The 18,576-nt window shown below is 45.4% G+C and overlaps 1 protein-coding gene across 1 annotated transcript in view; it reads left to right on the top strand.

Moving 5' to 3' along the window:
* Nucleotides 1-778: 778 nt before the first annotated feature.
* tex264a (testis expressed 264, ER-phagy receptor a) overlaps nt 779-18,576 on the top strand; it is a 67,423-nt gene continuing 49,625 nt past the window's right edge. The window contains exons 1-2 of the mRNA XM_069707428.1: nt 779-1,195; nt 14,661-14,882. Coding sequence (XP_069563529.1) covers nt 938-1,195; nt 14,661-14,882 — 480 coding nt within the window. The 5' untranslated portion in view covers nt 779-937. The remainder of the gene's footprint in view (nt 1,196-14,660; nt 14,883-18,576) is intronic.

Raw genomic sequence — 18,576 nt, 5'->3', positions numbered from 1 at the left:
AACTTAAAATGTATTTATTTATTTTTATTAAGCATTTCCAGTTTGCCCTACGTCATTCGGTCCCCAATCACCCCGCATTTTGTCCTTAATGGAGTTCCGTAGTTTTGATAAACTTGTAATCAGACTGCAATGATCAGAAAAAAACGCCAATCTTTGACCCCATAATTCTGAAAGAAGCACAAAACAGCCTTCAGATCAACTCTGCCCAGAACTCACAGTGCAGAGAATCTAAAATATGTTTTAATGAGACATAAAACAAACAGAAATCCGTGTTTTTGTTCGTTTTCTGCTCAACCTATTGGGTTGAACCATTATGAGGAGAAAAAAGGGGGAACCTTTCCTTGTAACGTGTACTCTCTTTTCCGAAGCTAAAGCTTACGAAGAATAATAAGAGTGATTTCTTTTAATACATGAAGTGTCTTAAAGGGAGGTTTGTTGTTTGACAAGAGTAGTTTACACATTCTGACTCGTCATTTAAACAGGACAAGTTCCTGCCACCCCCAAGGTTTGTGAGAATGGTCTCTCCAGGAAGCGTGTTCCACTGTTTGGGGAAACACCGCCAACAAACCGTGAACGAGCGCGTCTGTCTTCGGTTCACGACGTCCCGGTGGACACACAACGGTGGACACACAACGGTGGACACACAACGGTGGACACACAACGGTGGACACACAACGGTGGACACACAACGGTGGACACACAACGGTGGACACACAACGGTGGACACACAACGACGACGTCCCGGTGGACACACAACGGTGGACACACAACGACGACGTCCCGGTGGACACACAACGACGTCCCGGCGGACACACAACCACTAACGCAGCCACAACCTCCGTGTCGCCGTTGGCCGCTCCAGGACCGGCGGTGTCGGCGTGTGTGACCCGGGAGGAGGACCGCGAAGCTCCGACTGATTTCTCCGCTCGTGAGGACGATGTCCGACTTGTTCCTGGTGCTGCTGATCCTCGCGCTGCTCGCGTGCCTGCTGGTCACCGTGGGGGGCCTGCTGGTGTACTCGGGGCTCCTGTCCGACGTGGTCATTAAGACCGGGCCGCCTCCCGTCAGGAGCGTCACCATCGCCTATAAGTTCCGGGAGGGGTCGTACAAGGACTGCGGGGCAGCCTACACGGAGAGCTGCAGCCTGGGGCCGAAGCTCAGCTCCATCGGGGTCTTCTACGACGACCCCAAGCAGGTGTGTCACCCCGCGTGTTTACACCTGACCTCGTGACATAACCGCGGAGCCACGTGTCCTCTGTGTCCTGATAAGATGTTGTTTGACCTGGCAGGAGTCCCAAAGGTCCCTCACGAGTTGGTTCTCTGGAGGTTTAAAAAGCTGCTGCACGATCACTGCAAATGATCATCTTCATCATTGTAATAACAAACAACCCGACGATCTATGAAACAAGCTTAAAAACAAATTAAAACGAGTATAAATGAAATACGAGTTGATCACGAAACTCACTGAAGGCTCTCAGATCAAAGTCTGTTTCAAAAGATGTCTCTGACTCTGCAGACCTTTATTTAGAGAAGCTGTGAAGTCAACAGGAAAGTCTCAAAATCACTTCTAAGTCTTGAAACCGGCGGGATTTGTCCGTTTTCCTGGTTTTAGTTCAAAGTCTGGACAGTTTGAAGATTATCCACCAACCTGATCTTTATTTGTGCGATTAAAAGCTGTTTGTTCTTTAAAATGGTGCAAAAATATGAACCAGTTTCCCTAAAATGTCCAAAACCCAAAAACAACAACACTATTTTCATACAGAGATGGAAAATATCAATTTAAAGAAGCTGAACTCAAATATGTTTCGCTTTATTTTTCCATAAACAAATGATTCAAAACAGTGAATCAACTGTCTAAATAGTTTATGATTAATTTTTTCCGTCAATCAGCTCGTTTTTGCAGCTCAGTGTTTCAAAAAAGACACAAAACTAAAATGTCTGCAACTAAATTATCTGATGATTATTTGCGATATAAATTGTTCAGTTTTTAACTTGACTGTGTGGCGTCTTTATATTCCTTCTTTTGTCCAGAAAAACAGTCTAAAATCAAAATACATGTCATGAACTGGTTGTTTAAAAGCTTCAACCTGCAAATGTTTTGCTCAAAAATCAACTAAAATGACAAAACAACTTCTAAAGTGGTCGCTGAAGAAATGTCCGTGCATGAGCTAACTGATTAATTCTGGAAAATCAACTTATCATTCTGCTGTAAAAGCTGTGAATGGATCTGTTTTTTAAGTTATGCAACGCGAGTCTTCTGATCGGCCGCCTCATCCGAAGGTCTTGTAAAGATGTTAAAGTCTAATGTGCAGTGGCAGCAGTTTCCATCCAGCATGTTGGAGCGAGCGAGGCTGAAGGCTGGAACCGGTCAGCTGTTCAGTGCCACGTTGCACTGTTGATATTTAGTTTTCCTCATCGGCGGCTGCGGCCTCGTTCGTCTGCCTGCGACTTCGAGATGCCAATCAGCCGCTTCACATGTCTGCAGATGTGTGAAGGCGCTGCAGGTTGTCTGTCCTCGCGAACCAGAACCAATCTGCTGCAAACGGCTCGCGCGCTCAGCTGCAGATCTGCTTCCTGCTTTCATTCCACTAAACTGCCGTTCATCACGAGTTTGTGTTTGCTGTCAACAGGAAACGTTGTTCGACCGGCTGTTTGTCGAGGACCAGCAGCGGGGTCACATTTCACTGTAGCACCGTTTATTACTTTTTTTACTGCTGCCTGATTTAAAAAACCAAAAAGAATGAAATTCTTGTTCTCTTTTATTTGATTTTACACTTGAGTTTGTTCCAGTCTGAGTCTGATGATCTTAACTCAGCTCTCTGTGGAAGAAACACCGTGACACCCTGGCAGGGCGGCGGCTCTCCTATTTCTGCGTCCACCCACCAGTTTCTCTGTGGTGTTTTAGAAGTGACGGCTTTCAGCAGACGGTGAGTCACGTCGGTGGAAAGTCGTGGCTCTTTTGAGGAGTTTTCCAAACTTTTCTGCCAGTGCTGGAGTTTATGGAGAGTCTGGATCATAAGGAGACGTTACAGCAGGACAACATGCAAAGTTTCCCACACATGGACTTACAATATATATATTACCGGGTATATTTGGAGATCCATTTCACCACTATGATTCATTTATTTTTTGCAGCAGAGGTGGAGCTCCGCCCACAGTGAGACACACAGAGATTAGAGGACACAAACACAGCAGAGCTGGAGCTCCGCCCACAGTGAGACACACAGAGATTAGAGGACACAAACACAGCAGAGCTGGAGCTCCGCCCACAGTGAGACACACAGAGATCAGAGGACACAAACACAGCAGAGGTGGAGCTCCGTCCACAGTGAGACACACAGAGATCAGAGGACACAAACACAGCAGAGGTGGAGCTCCGCCCACAGTGAGACACACAGAGATCAGAGGACACAAACACAGCAGAGGTGGAGCTCCGTCCACAGTGAGACACACAGAGATCAGAGGACACAAACACAGCAGAGGTGGAGCTCCGTCCACAGTGAGACACACAGAGATCAGAGGACACAAACACAGCAGAGGTGGAGCTCCGTCCACAGTGAGACACACAGAGATCAGAGGACAGAAACACAGCAGAGGTGGAGCTCCGTCCACAGTGAGACACACAGAGATCAGAGGACACAAACACAGCAGAGGTGGAGCTCCGCCCACAGTGAGACACACAGAGATCAGAGGACACAAACACAGCAGAGGTGGAGCTCCGTCCACAGTGAGACACACAGAGATCAGAGGACAGAAACACAGCAGAGTTGGAGCTCCGCCCACAGTGAGACACACAGAGATCAGAGGACACAAACACAGCAGAGGTGGAGCTCTGCCCACAGTGAGACACACAGCGATCAGAGGACACAAACACAGCAGAGGTGGAGCTCTGCCCACAGTGAGACACACAGAGATCAGAGGACACAAACACAGCAGAGGTGGAGCTCCGCCCACAGTGAGACACACAGAGATCAGAGGACACAAACACAGCAGAGACTCTCACACTGAGCTGGAAACAAACGGCTGCTCACAAATGAGGTCAATAACATAAACACAGTATTTTTCAATGTTACACTGCAGGTCAGTTTATTACCGCAACTTTTCAGATTAAAAGCCCTCCAGTTTCACACAGGGTCCGGACATATTCTAGCTTTATACTGAAACGTGTTTCTTTCAGCGGGTCCCAATCGAAGGGAAACTCTGGATTTTATTAGTTAAATCTGATATTAGAACGATTCATTTGACACTTTTTAAACCAGTTCGGACACCCAGGAGATGTCTGCACTGCAGGAGGCATTTAGGGAACAGAAAACCCCTTCATCCCTTCAATTAAACACATTCAAGAAGCTGATTCAGCTGGTTTGGGTGGCGCTCAGCTGTGTGAATAAATGTTACTAAACATGAGATTATATATTCCATTTGATAAAGTAGCTCTCAAAGGAGGAAAAAAGCCTGGAGACCTCTGATCTAAGTTGATTGATATTTTAGGGATCCAAACTTTTCATGCTGAATCACCTTTTCACTGTAAAAGCTTTGTTCTATGATGCAGTTAAAAAAGTGTGATTGTTTGACTTGTCTGCACCTTAAAGCACCTGTTGGTGCGATCAGATCTCAGCGTTGGATCTGTACTCTCGTTCAGCTCCTTCATTACTGAAGCTTTAACTTCACCCGTTTGCTGTTTTCACTGTTTTCTCTCTGATCACCTCCAACAACAAAAGAGGTGAACTTTGGCTGAGCGGGAATTCTCACAGTGAAACTTGTTTTTGTGTAACTGGGCTGTGAACCGTGATGCAGTAATTCCCCCTGAGAGGTTTACCGGTCTTCCTCCAGCTGGAGCTTGATTTACGCTGGATGTTGGCTGTTCTGCTCACTCGGTCTCATCAGCGGCTCGTTTTCGCATCACAAGTGTAAAAAAAGGCTGAATAATAATTCAAACCAGTGAAATCAGAAGCTCAGAAAGTCGAACTGTTCATGTTGAGATTTATTCATGAATATTAGTTTGTGTTTTTCCCTGCAGTATTTCAGCCAAGCTGTTTAATGTAAATGGAATTGTTATTAATGTCAACACGTGTATAAAACACGGGACATGATGGTTGAAATGATGATTTGTAATGTGCTGAAAAAGGATAAATGAAATATTAATTTTTTTAAATAAGAGACGGATAGTTGTGGTAATGTTCGTGAATAGATTTATGTTCTTATGTTCTCTGCAGGTGATTTTTAGTGTGTGTGGGCGGAGCTAAAAACGTATGCAGGTCCCAGGATGTGCTCGGGTGTACGTTTGTTTTCATTTTAGTCGATGAGGAAGTTGTCCTGCCGAAGAGTTGTTGGACCGTGATTTAGTTTAATTATTTTTACGGTAATCTGTCCGACCACCTCTCAGATCGCCTCACAATAACCGGAGGGACATTTTAAAACTGAACCAGGTGGAACACTTATCTCAAATGTCTGTTGAAGGTGAAACAGAAAGTCCCTCTTTATTGTCTCAAGCACACCAGATTGAAATGATTTTCATGCTGTTACCATGGCAACACTGTTGATCACATTTAAAGCAGTAAAACTATTCTGATATTTTCCATGTTAAATCGATAGGAAGGCTTTTTAAAGAGTTTTTTTTGTTTTCCCTGCTCTCCTTTCTTTTTATCCTCACTGCAGGCTGATGGACACTAGGTGGCACTATTGGCCCTGAAATGGGAGGCAGCAGCATCCTCATCCTCAAAACACCACAACGATCTTCATCGTTAATTTGAGTGTAAAAGCATCGGGAGTGTGACTCAACTTCTCACGCACTCAGAAATGAGTTTCAGCACATTCAAAGCCAATTTCAATTTTCATTTAATTGGCTGGCTGGTCACCGTGACAGCAACGGTTCTCTCTCCTGGTTCTGGTTCTGGTTCTGGTTCCAGAGCTCAGCTGGGTTCCTACGGTTCATGTGGAATTCACCTTGTAACAGAGTCCGTGTTTAATGAGTGATGAGAGCCAGCGGGAGTCAGTGGTTCTGAGGACGAACAGCTGATGGGAGAGCTGGATCCTCTTCCGGTACCGTATCCTCCACGTGGCGGCTCAGACAGCTCGTATGGACCGTTTGCTTTCAGCAGTCGGTTCTGGTTAATGTGGGCGTTGTTGATGCAACACTTAGCGCCGACTGCTCCGGCCCGTCCGGTCCGTTAAGACCACGAAGGCCTCGTGTGTGTGTGTGTGTGTGTGTGTGTGTGTGTGTGTGTGTGTGTGTGTGCAGATACACCATAACTTCAGCTGCAACTCTACAGATGTGATGCAGCTGCATTCTCTCATCTACTAAATTCCCCCCTGAAGTTAACCAACACCCCCCCCCCCCCCCCCCCCACCACACAACAAGGAGGAGAAAATGAAATGTCATGTGTGGACGTACATGGGAGTGGCAGTGAGAGATGAGGTGCTGTGTGCAGCTGCCTTGGAGGGGGGAGGGGGGTAAAGAGGGGGGGGGTCTGACTCACCTTGAGAGCCTCGCGGTGCTCCGATTCATCAATCGGAATTTCAGATCAGAGCACGAAGCATCGCTGCACTTCCAGTCAGATTTATTAGCATTTTTACTGCCGCTTGTCTGTCTGTCGACGGCAACAACATGAAAGGGAGCTGCTGGCTTTTAAAAAGGTGGATATGAAATGAGAAGTAAATAGTCTGAAGTTTGGTCCCGCAGGTCTTCGAGTCAATATTATGCAAGACTGTGGACACGCCAGCTCTCCCTGCAGTCATGATTATGGACCGATGCTGCAAAACGAGAAGGTGGCAATCGAGATATATTAAACGGAAGAAAAAAAACAACTACCAGCTGACATGTTCACATCAGTCAGTAAAACAAGAGGCTGAAGAATGTCTTCCCGTCTTGTGCAACATCCATCTTGTGACACGTTGGACGAGATATTGGATCTGATTATTTATCAGAGGAGCACACGGGGAGAAAGATGGAGGAAGAGGAGAGGTGGACGTCTGTAGAGGAGGAAGTGAGCGTGTGCAGAGGAGGACCAACTCTTTCATATTTCCCTGATCGGGGAGATTAAGTCTCGGCTCGGTGACATCTGGCTGGACGAGCACCACGCCGTGTCCAGCTGGCCGAGGAGCAGCGAAGCGGCTCCACAACCGCCGCGTAGGAAAACTGAGTCCTGCCTGCAGCAGGCTGCTTATCCTCACCAGTAATTATACATGCCCGAGCTCCCAGGATGCCATGTGTAATTACCAGCTCAGTCTGAGCACAGCCTGAAGGGACGGAGATGCACTGGGCGAACGAGAGAGACACATTTTCCACGGGCCCCTGACTTCAGGGGCCGTCGGGCCCCCCACCTCATCACGGCGCTGGGTGGATAATCTGCTGTGGAGACTGGAGGGCCCACTTCCAAACCGGGACTCATGGATGTTCAAACTTTGTAGTTTGAATAAGTCTTGATTTGACAAGTGATGGTTCACTCGAGTGTCCCCATCAACCCCGTTTACAGAAAAGTTGTGATGATTTGTAAATCTTGTATTTAATCAGAAATACACCAAAGACAAAATGTTGAAACGTGAGAAATTGTTTTGGTTTCAAAAAAGTTGCGACATGCTCATGTTTACCACTTTGTTACGTCATCTCTTGTTTTAACAACACTCTGTAAACGTTTGAGAACTGAGGAGACCAGTTTCTTGAGTTTTGAAAGTGAAATGTGGTCCTATTCTTGCCTGATATAGAATTTCAGCTCTCGTGTTTCTCCAAATGTTTTCAACGGGTGACCGTCTGGACTGCAGGCCGGTTCAGATCATTAGTTTGGATCATATTTATATCTGGTTTCTTTTTTGCATCGTAGAGTTTTAACCTACATTTGTGGATGCAGCGATGAACTGTGTTCACAGACGATGGTTTCCATGGTGTTCCTGAGCCCATGCAGTAATTTCCGAAATCTTAATTGTTTTTCCACACAGTCTTTCACAGAGTGGTGAACCTCTCTCCATCTTCACTGCTGAGAGACTCCGCCTCTCTGAAATCATCTTTTTCTATCCAATCATGTTATTGATCTGTTGCCACGGTAACCTAATTAGTTGAGATGTTGCTGCCATCAAATTCAAAATTAGCATTAACATTTGCTTTGTTTGTGTTTGATCTATTTTTTAATTAAATACAGGTTTACATGATTTGCAAATCCTTCCATTGTTTTTATTTACAGTCCCAACCTGCCTGTTTTTTTTTGTTGCTAACTGCATCTGTTTGGTTAAACACACCCGCTTCACTGAAATCCCAGCGCCATTAATTTAGCTGCAAACAGCCCATCACAGCGTACCTGTGGTCCCGGTGCTCTGCAGCTCTGCAAGTTTCAATTTACATGTTGGTGACTGTGTCTCCGCCGTCTGGTCTGGTCTGGCTGCGGGGAGGGGGGGGGGGGCTTCCCGTCAGCTGAGGCGGCTAATCGCTTCAACATGGAGGCGGTCGACGGCTCTTGTTGAGAAATTGCTTCCCCTGTAATCTTCTCTTCTCCCGCTGGTCAGCTTCTTGCTGGTGTTCACAGAAACACCTTAAACACGTCTGTCTCCACGTATAGAAAATGAATGATCACGTGAAGCACTGAGCAGAAACAGAGCGCCAGCAGAGGCAGTGCTGTGTGTGTTGGTGTGTGTTGTTTGTGTGTTGTTTTGTGTTGGTGTGTGTTGATGTGTGTGTTGTCTGTTGGTGTGTGTTGTTTGTGTGTTGGTGTGTGTTGTCTGTTGGTGTGTGTTGTTTGTGTGTTGGTGTCTGTTGGTGTGTGTTGGTTTGTGTTGGTGTGTGTTGGTGTGTGTTGTCTGTTGGTGTGTGTTGTTTGTGTGTTGGTGTCTGTTGGTTTGTGTTGGTGTGTGTTGGTTTGTGTTGGTGTGTGTTGTCTGTTGGTGTGTGTTGTTTGTGTGTTGGTGTCTGTTGGTTTGTGTTGGTGTGTGTTGGTTTGTGTTGGTGTGTGTTGTCTGTTGGTGTGTGTTGTTGGTGTGTTGGTGTGTGTTGTCTGTTGGTGTGTGTTGTTTGTGTGTTGGTGTGTGTTGGTGTGTGTTGGTGTGTGTGTTGGTGTGTGTTGGTGTGTGTTGGTGTGTGTTGGTTTGTGTGATGTTTGTGTTGTTGTTGTGTCTGTTTTCTCTTCTGAAACCCAGCGAGCTCTTGTGTTGATGTGGAGACGGCTGCAGAGTTTCAGATTTATTTATTGATTTATGTATCGAGGACCGTCGTACCATCACAGACCTCCTTCGACTCCATTCTGTCATGTTGGGAAGTCCAGTTTGCCGACGAGAGCGTGAAGGGAAGACTTGATGTGTCGGGACTTTTTAGTTTCAGTGACAGTTTGGTTTCGACTAACCTGTAAAAAAAAGTCAACATAAAATATCAGAAATGTGTTTGTTTATTTGAAATCCTTGTTTCCTGGTGATGTTGACGGTTTATGAGTTTCATTTAACTTCCTTCCAACGTTAATCGCTCCCGCTGGTTTTATTGAGAGGTTGCTTGTTGCTTCTGTTCCTGAGTCTGATGTCGGTCCTCGTGAGCTCGTTATGACTCTTTGTCTCTGCTGCGTTAATTGGTTGGTTGGTCACTCGGCGTGTTCGTAACGCCGCACCGATGACCAACTCAAAGCAACGCGTCCCAGGAGCCCGAGAGCTCTGGAGATGAGGAGAGTAAATCCTCATTATGTGTCTGCTAATAAAGAATTCCCTCCATCTACTCTGCCTCTTTATTGTCGGAGAGCTCCCGTTCATCAAAGGTACGACCCTCGTAGCCTCCAGCAAAGAGTTGCTTTAGAAATTACGTTTCCTCCCAACAGGTCGTGGGATCAGGCTTCAGGGAGTCAGGAACAGATGAGAATGGCTCCATTTAGGCTCCTCCCACGTTCCATATTTATATATGTTTATTTCTCTTTTTTAATGTGGAGAATCGTGCTCTGTATCGAGAAAACCGAAGGAAATGTTTACATCATTTTTCTGCCGATGACTGAATCCGTTTTTTTTTCTGCCGAAACACGACATGTCAGCGTTCAGCCGTCGAGGTAGAAGCACCAGCGCCTTCCCATCATCCTCTCTGCTTCTCACCGGCCCAATCAAACGCCACCGTCGGCTTTCCTCGGCTACCTGCGTGTTAAAAACACGGAAGCTGCCGCTGAGAAATTCTGCCTTTTTTGTGGTTTTAGAATTTCAGACGCAAACAAAACAGCAGCGGTGGAGGAAGACGAGACGAGTCAAGTACACGGAGTGGTGTTCTTCGCTCTCCTAATTGCCTGCAGTCTCTGGAGGAGTGTTATCTGAAGGGAGGCAGAGATGAGATGCAGTTTGTTCTTGCCACTGTGTGGGATGTGAATGATAGCTGGAGCCCTGAATGATATCATTAGTGAACTACTGGTTTGGCTAACACGCCGTAGTCTATCGGAGAGATGGCGAGATGGAGGATAGCGAGGCCGGACCGTGGGAGGACAGTTGTTATCCCTTCTGTGCTCGAGTGCTTGTTGTTGCGTCTTATCAGAGACCACCAGTGTTGAGCAGCTCGGCACAGAAGCCCCGCTGACAGCCGGACGATGATGAAGGAGGGCGAACAGACCGACCGCTGCACGTGCAGAGCAAAGAAAACAAAGGATAAGGAACAAAGCTTTCAAACCATCTTAGTCGCACCGTGTACATTATTCATGTGACGATGAAATAATCATATCTAATTCATTATCTGTAAATAAAAACTACTTTTACTTACAGCTTATTTGAGGGTAAACAGTTTCATTATGTTCGCTGTGATTTACAACATCTGGACAGTTCATTGCGCCAAACATCAATCAGATTAAGGAAAAACTAGCGGACCGATTTTCATTCAACTTAATTCAATTCAATTTTATTTCCATCCTGCCTGAATCATAACACAAGTTATTTCAGGACATTTAACAACAGAGCTTTACAACATTACACAAAGGAACCCATCAATTCATCAATTCCCACGTTAGCGGATGAGAGGAAAAAAACTTTCCTTTAACAGGAAGAAACCTCCGACAATAGAAGTAAAAACAGTGTTTTTACAGGAAGGAAAGCCTCCGTCAGAACCAGGCTCGGAGGAGAGGAGCGTCTCCGTCGGCCGGTTGTGGTGACGGAGACGCAGAGACAGAAAAGACGCATGTGAAGCATGGCTGAAAAATATTATGAGTTGGTTTTTTTTGGACCAAATAGTTCCAAGAACTAAAGAGAAACTACACGGGACTTTTTGAGAGTCCGGTTCCTCCTTTACAACACAGCTGTTCCAGAGTCCCGAAAAAAACTCCAAAATGTCGATTGACTAATATTTAGTGTTGAATCCAGCCATAACACACACGTCTTTCTTTCATATCAGTAATCTTCCTCTTCCTCCAATTGAAATGTGCTGCTGCAGTACTTTCCTGCGCCAACACTGACCGTGTTCAGTGCTTCAGTGTAAACAGACGTCGTGGATCTCGTGTTGCCTTCGATGAATAATTCCCCGTCAGAAAGCAGCTGATGTGTGTTGTCTGACTCACCGTTGATCACGCTGTCAGGTGACAGGAGACATTATCCGCTCACACGCTGTCACTCATTGTTATTACCCGCCCGACGCAGACGTTTAGAGGCTGGCTGATGAAATGGGTTCATCTGGGCCGGGGAGTTTCACCGGCTGCTTTACGACATGAAAAGCTGCCGTACGAACAAAGTAGGACAGCGTGCAGCGTAGCGGCGACGGCAGAAAATAGCCCCAAATGTGAGAAGTGAGATGGAAAAGAAGAGAAGGTTTTGGCGTTTGGATGTGATAATTATGCGAGGATGCCAGGGACATGAAGATGAGTGTTGCTGGCTTCCATCTGTGCCCCCTCAGCGCCAGGCCTCCACAGACAGCCACCACCATGGAGCCGGAGCCAGCAGCCTCCTGAAGGAGGGCACCGCAGCGCTTACACCGTTAACCCTTTCATACCAGTTGGTTCAACTTTATACACTTTTAAATTTGTTAATCCAAAAACATAAAACAGCATAAATATAAAAATCAAACGGCAGAGACGTCGTTTGCTTCAGTTGGATAATCTGTCACAGGGAAGATTTTGACTTGCGTTACCGTATTGTTTCTTATATGCTTCTCTGCAAGTTGATTTTTGTACTGAAATTTGAAGATTAGGGTTCAATTTCAATTTCGTGGAGATCGCTAATTTATATTTATTTTGGTTGAAAAAAATTCAGAAAGAAATACACAGCTTCTTTTACAGGCGATGCAATGCAACCAGGTGATGATCTGGCATCAGGTGAGGCTGCGACTTATTTTGTTTTTACCTGTTCATTGTGCTTCTTTGCGTTAATGCTGCTTGCAGAGTTTAGAGCCTCGTTCATCGTGACGAGTCCTAAAAGCTTTAATTTCGCGGCACAATCTTTGTGACCTTCTGATCTTCCGTGTCTCTCAATGAGCTGTAAAACTTTGGCCAGCTCGGTGAATCCTGTAGTGATCCCGGGGTTGTTAAGTGAGCATGGATCCTCGTCATAAAAAAGACACATCCAGCAAAATAGGCGGTGAAGTTTAGCGCTACCAGCGAGTCATTTTCCACAATAGAAGTCTGAATCTGTTTCGTCCTCTCCGTGTGCAGCTCTAGTTTTGCTGTCAGATTTAATTTAAGTTCTTGCTCTAATGGTAGTTTAGTAAAACTCCATAACAACACTTGCTAATGTTGCTAACAATGATGTCCATACAAAGTGCCTAATGTTTATCTTCCGTTATTGAATGACGTTGATGACATGCTGCGATCTGATTGGTGTGACGCCAGAGAGCGACAGTAGCCTCATCTGATTGGTCAGTCATTTCATTTTAGTTTTTCTTACCAAGTGAAGCTTGGCCTGGCTTCCCATCCGCACTGCAATACCATGTTTCACCACACATTTAGGATAGCGCTGTTTCATTTATTGTAAAATACTCATTACTCATACTCAGAAAATACATAAGAGACATCAGAAATAACAAACAATGCTGTTAGTGTTTTTTTTAATAAATGGAAGCTGGATTAACTTGTAATCCAACTTTCAATCATTTTTACATGTGAAAACTAAAATACTGCGATAAGCTCTCGAAAACGGTGATCAGAAATGTGCTGCGTCCCAACGAAACCCCGACCTGCTCCTTTAACACCGGCTCCCACTCTCCATCTGCGGCTGTCAGACAGACTACGAAGCGTCTGCGAGTGGGAGATTCTCCGTCAGATCTTCTTCTGACTGACAACCAGCTCAACGATTGTTCGTCTGCCTCGCTCACATCTGCATGTAAACATGTGGGCACATTAAGAGACATATTGTTGGCCTTGAAGTGAAGGAGATCAAACATCCCTGTCGGCTCCTGTCGGCTCTCTTCAAGAGTCATTAGGCGAGACAAACAACCCTGCAGCTGAACCCACAATTATTCATATGCTTGGTCAAATATGAAGGATTAATATTGGGATAATGTGATTTATCAGTGTTTTCCTTAATTCCAAAATAAAAGTACAATGAAAAGCAGTTATCATCTGCAATATTTGGAATAATATTTGCATGTAATGTCATTTCCAGCCGACCTGTCGAACGCAGCACAAACACAGTTTGAACTAACACATGTGACCTGCATGTTGGATCTCTGCAGCGAGATGTTGACCACAGCTGGCAGCGATCTGTCCAGCAACACCTCAGGCGACATGAAGGTGCAACGTCTCCACGTGTTTAAATCAAACCGCTTCATGATGCACCATTAAGAACACATTTAGAGTACATCCCCCCAAATCTCTGCTTAAACACCCTCTGTTATTATCGTAAAGTACAGAGGTATGAAAGGGTTATCTGTGTATGACTTGTTAATAAAAAGCAGTCTTCAGTCTTTTTTAATTTTGGTTAGAAATCACAGACTAAATATATAAAAGTGTTCGTAGCTTCCAGGTCGGAAAAAATAGTTCCGATGCAGAAGTGTCTTCAGCTGCAATACCAGCGAGTGCCACTAGAGGTCGGCTCCAAAAAGCCTCCGGCTCCATAGACTCCCATTCAACTTCTCTCATCAAATCCAAGGTGAATAAAATGTGTCCATCAGTTATCTCGGTGTTGTTAGCTAAAGTCACTCCTTCTTCTTAGTTTTCTGGAGGTCCATCTGAAAATAATCCCTCATTCATTAGAAAAGAAGATTCAAGAAGACCTGTTTTTGGGGGCGTGTCTGTTTGATTGACAGGCCTGCGGTGCAGTCAGGTTACAGCTATCGGTGGGCGGGACGTAGTATCGTCAGGTTTCCAATCAGATCGGTCAGATCCACCGCTGGCTCCTCCCCCAGCTCGTCCAAATATGGTCACTTCCTGCTCCAAACCGCTCCGAACTAGTAAGATGGCGACGGCTGAATTCATGTCAGCTGTATCATCTTTGATATTAGTTCACTTTTCCTCGACAACGTTAATTTAATACGCTGCATTTTCTATTTAACTAATAGAGATATATTTGTGAAAGATTAACACATTTCTGTCTTCGACTAAACAGAAATGGGCTGCTGTGCGATACAGAAAGAAAATAGTTCCTCCAACGAGGGCGTTATTTTGCTTTGTGTTTGATAGCTGCAAAAACAAAGAATATTCTTTATTTACTGGTATGACGACTCTCCGATGGGCCCCGAGGTGGTTTTCTAGATATTCGATATTTTCCTTTATTCATTCTTCTTTTCCTTCTTGTTTCCCCTTCAGAGGCAGACGGAGAAATGCCGCTATGTGGTGGGCAGCGTCCTGAGCGAGGGCGAGGAGAAGCCCGACGAAGAACTGCAGAAGCTCTACGAGAAGTTCGGCTTCAAGGTGTTTTCTCTGCCGGAAGTGAGCCACGCTGTGACCACCAGCTTCCTCTGCACCACCCCTCTGTCCCACGTGCTGGGACCCTACAGGGTGTACCCCCGACTCACATCCTACATCGAGGTACGCACACCGAGAGAACGTGGAAACAGGAAACTGGATTATTATCATTATATTATCATTCGAAGGCGGTTAAGCATCTTGCGCTCGTGCAGATGTTGAATCTTGTTTTAAAAAGAAGCAGTGAAGCATGTCGTGTTTATGGAGAGGTTGTAGTGAAAGGTCTTCATGTTACCTCCTTTTTTTTTTTTTTTTTTTTTTAAAGCCCCTCTCACTCAAAGACAAGCAGATGTCATGATATGAAACAGTAGAAGAAGAGTTTGTGCTTTTACTGCTGCGGACGCCGCTCGTCCTCTTTTCTGCTTCCTGCTCGTCAGAAGACCCTCGATCTCGTTGTTTAATTCATCACATGAGCAGAGGAGGTCTTTAAAGGGAATTAAGAATAGATGAAGTTGTAGGAAATGAAGGCGCGTCTGAGTCCCGCGGCCCATATGGCCCCATGTCCTCGGGACAGGCCGGGAAAGAAAGATATTGACATTTACTGATGACATTTACACACATGGATTCATTTGGGGGCATCCCACTGCATGAATAATACTCTGTGTGTGTGTGTGTGTGTGTGTGTGTGTGTGTGTGTGTGTGTGTGTGTGTGTGTGTGTGTGTGTGTGTGTGTGTGTGTGTGTGCGCACGCATGTGTCAGTCTCCTCACGGGAGGTAAAAAGACTGAAGATGTGTCATCATGTGTGAAACGTATTCTGTGTCTCCGTTTCATTTACCTGTTGTTAGTGGAACAAACATCATCTCGCATATTCATGATGATGGAGACGAGTTCACACAGCAGGACGGTTCACGTGTTCCTCTCCACTTCAACCTTTTGTATTTCATCAGTAAACTGCAGTTTTTTGTTGTTGTTGTTGTTTTTTTTAATTGCTCACATAAAGCGTTGAACGATCAGCATTTAGAAGTGATGTTGATGGTGCCATTGTGCCACCGGCGAAGTGCTTCGCTGCACCGAGGAAAGTGGGCGCGAGGACGCTGCCAACGGCTTCATCACGCAGCTCTGCCAGCGTTTATCAAAGCCGTGTTCAAATCCACGCTAAAGATAGCCAGCATGTCGTAGGCACCACGTTTCTGAGAGCTTGTGTTGTTGTCTTTCATCCTCTCACAGGATTCTCTTCATTAGGTGCTTTCATTTGTTCAGTAGCTGTGCTGTGTTGTTAGTTTGAGTCCGTATCGACTGCTCTGATACGTCCGGTGTAAACACCAGCTGCCTCTCGGTCGGAGCTGCCCGACCAGTGATGAGGCGGTGATGTCCCCTGAGCTGGCAGCGCTGGACAGGGTCACTATCGGCTGTAGGCGTCGCTGTAGCATCGACACAATCAGCACCGTCCGATCAGCTGATCATTTAGCAGCTTTTGTTTCTCCTCCGTGGTCTCTACATACTGTACCCTCAGAGGAAGGACGGAGTGTGCGCTGACGGAGAAAAACGGCCTCCAGGCGACGCCGTAGCATCCCTCCCTGTTCAAATGTGGTCGTATTCCCTCTTTCGAGCCGTAGTGCTGTTACGTAATCGTGGCTGGTGTCAGCTCTTCTCTTTGAAGAGAAAGCGTCCGTTTCTTTTCTCTCACACGTGTCCAGAAGCGTTCGGGTCAACCACCGGACCTGATCAGGTGTCCTCTGATGCTGTACATGTGCTCACAGGACGTCAGCATCCAGTTTACATTGTGGAGCGGCGAGTGCACTGTGTATACCAGGGGGCCATGAATAATGGAGTGTGGTTTAGAGGACGTGTTGGAAATGTGTTCTTATATACTGAAAGTATGATTAATTGAGTAGATTTGTAGTTTGAGGGACTTTGAAAGGAGGGAGACACTTGTGTGACTTTGTACATTCAGGAGACTTTATTTCTGCACAACTTTGATCTACCAACATCAAAATGGAATTTAAAGCTGCATTTATTGGGTGGGTTGGATGAAGAGACTGAACCTTAACAGAAAGTAATGGACCATAAAATCAAAACGATAAACTAAAAGACTCTAAAATCATCTGTACCACCTGACATGTTTATATTTACCAGCTGATCCTATAATATATCGATTAGTGCTGCTTTTAGGCTTTAAAGGTGTGAGTCACATGATGTAAACCAGCGTGGAAGTTGACCCGGAGGAGGCCGGCCTCCTGCGGTGCTCCAGTTATCAGCGAGGAGGCCGAGGGTTTCCTTCTGCTCTCTAACACCACCGCAGCTAACCTTTCCTCATCTCTTTCATTCACCACTCAGATTGGTGTTATGGGAGCTTAAAAGATGTGAAGTCGGTGGAAGGTGTCCGCTGTGGTACTGTGGATGTTTTTAAGGTGTTTTCTGGAAACGGAGTTGGATGTCGGAGATGTTGGTCATCTATTTCTGCTGCTGTGTTCAATTCAAACCCGGTGAAAGCAGTGATTGAGTGGCTATGACCACAGGATACTTGAGATTGTATGAAATGGGTGTGAAGGAAGGGAAAATGAGCGGATAAAGAAGTAGCTGTCACACCGTATTAAAAGATTTGAGCAAACCCCTGTTTGATCTTTGTGAAAGCACCTCTTCAGGACCCACAGCATCACAGCCAATCGTCACTGTGGTATTATTTAGGTGGCTGGCTCAGACAGAAGTGGAGTCGTCCCTGTGAGCAGAAACAAGATGAGAAGCTGATAGCTCCGTTTACTAATCCGTTTATCTGAATCCAGCTGAGAGCATCAGAAAAGCATTTTCTCCCTTTTCACATCGTCATGCCACGGTTCGGTTCACCTCGCAGGTCACACCACAATTACAACATGTGTAAACACCCTGGAGGGATACTTGATATGAATGCACTCTATTTGTGTCTGTTTTTGTTTTCTATTGTGTTCATAGAAGGAATGTTTAACTGGAGGAGGACGAATCCTGAACAATGCTCACAAACATACAGCTCTGTGAGCAGAACTGGAAAAAACTCAACACACGATCAACATTTAAGATTCATTTTACAGATTTTTCAAAAAACAAGTGAGTAAAAGTCTGTCCGATTATTTACAGTTGAAGCATCCTAAAGAGTCTACACCTCGAGTTATTTCTGAAACTACTGGAAGAGCCTTTAACCAATCAGATTTGACCACCAAATGATGGAAGCAACATGTGTGTGGAAATCATAGACTGTCTATAAGTGGACGCAGCTTCCTGGCCAGTGTGGAAGAGCTGTAAAGTGTAAAACCAGTGAGTCTATGGAGCCATTCAACTTCTTTCATAAAATACAAATTCAACACTTTTGTTCTAATTAATTAATATCTATGGAGGAGAAGATGATTCCTCTTCCTCTGTTGTTATTTGCAGGATGTTTTCACTGTTTAACAGTTCATCGCTGAACCTCCTACAAGAAGCTCTGAGGCCAAAAGATGAACCGTCATCATCGACTGTCAAATCTTAGCTGATTCTCCAACTGTTGGCGAGCTGGCCGGGAGAAACGCAACTCATCCTGTAAAACCATACGTGCATTAATGATTAGTTTGGATTGGATCCACCTGCAGAGGAACTTTAGAAAGAGACAAGTTGGAGAGAAACCGTCGTCCCATTTCTGTAAAACCTTTATTACTCCCCATGGTGGATCCAAACCGTGCATCCGAACCGTGCATCCGAACCGTGGATCTTCTCAAACAGCAGCATCGGAGCGGTTCAAGTGTCGCTGTTAATCCTCGTCCGTTTTTATTTCGTGGCACCTTCACGCTTTCACTGTCGCTTCCTCAC

This window comes from Brachyistius frenatus, unplaced genomic scaffold (assembly GCF_029030835.1).
Source record: "Brachyistius frenatus isolate BFR_SWC_R1_liver_20210118 unplaced genomic scaffold, ASM2903083v1 Contig_4, whole genome shotgun sequence".
In the NCBI taxonomy this organism is placed as follows: Eukaryota; Metazoa; Chordata; class Actinopteri; family Embiotocidae; genus Brachyistius; species Brachyistius frenatus.
The sequence above is the reverse complement of the archived record's forward strand: the minus strand, read 5'-3'. Positions and strand labels throughout refer to the sequence as shown.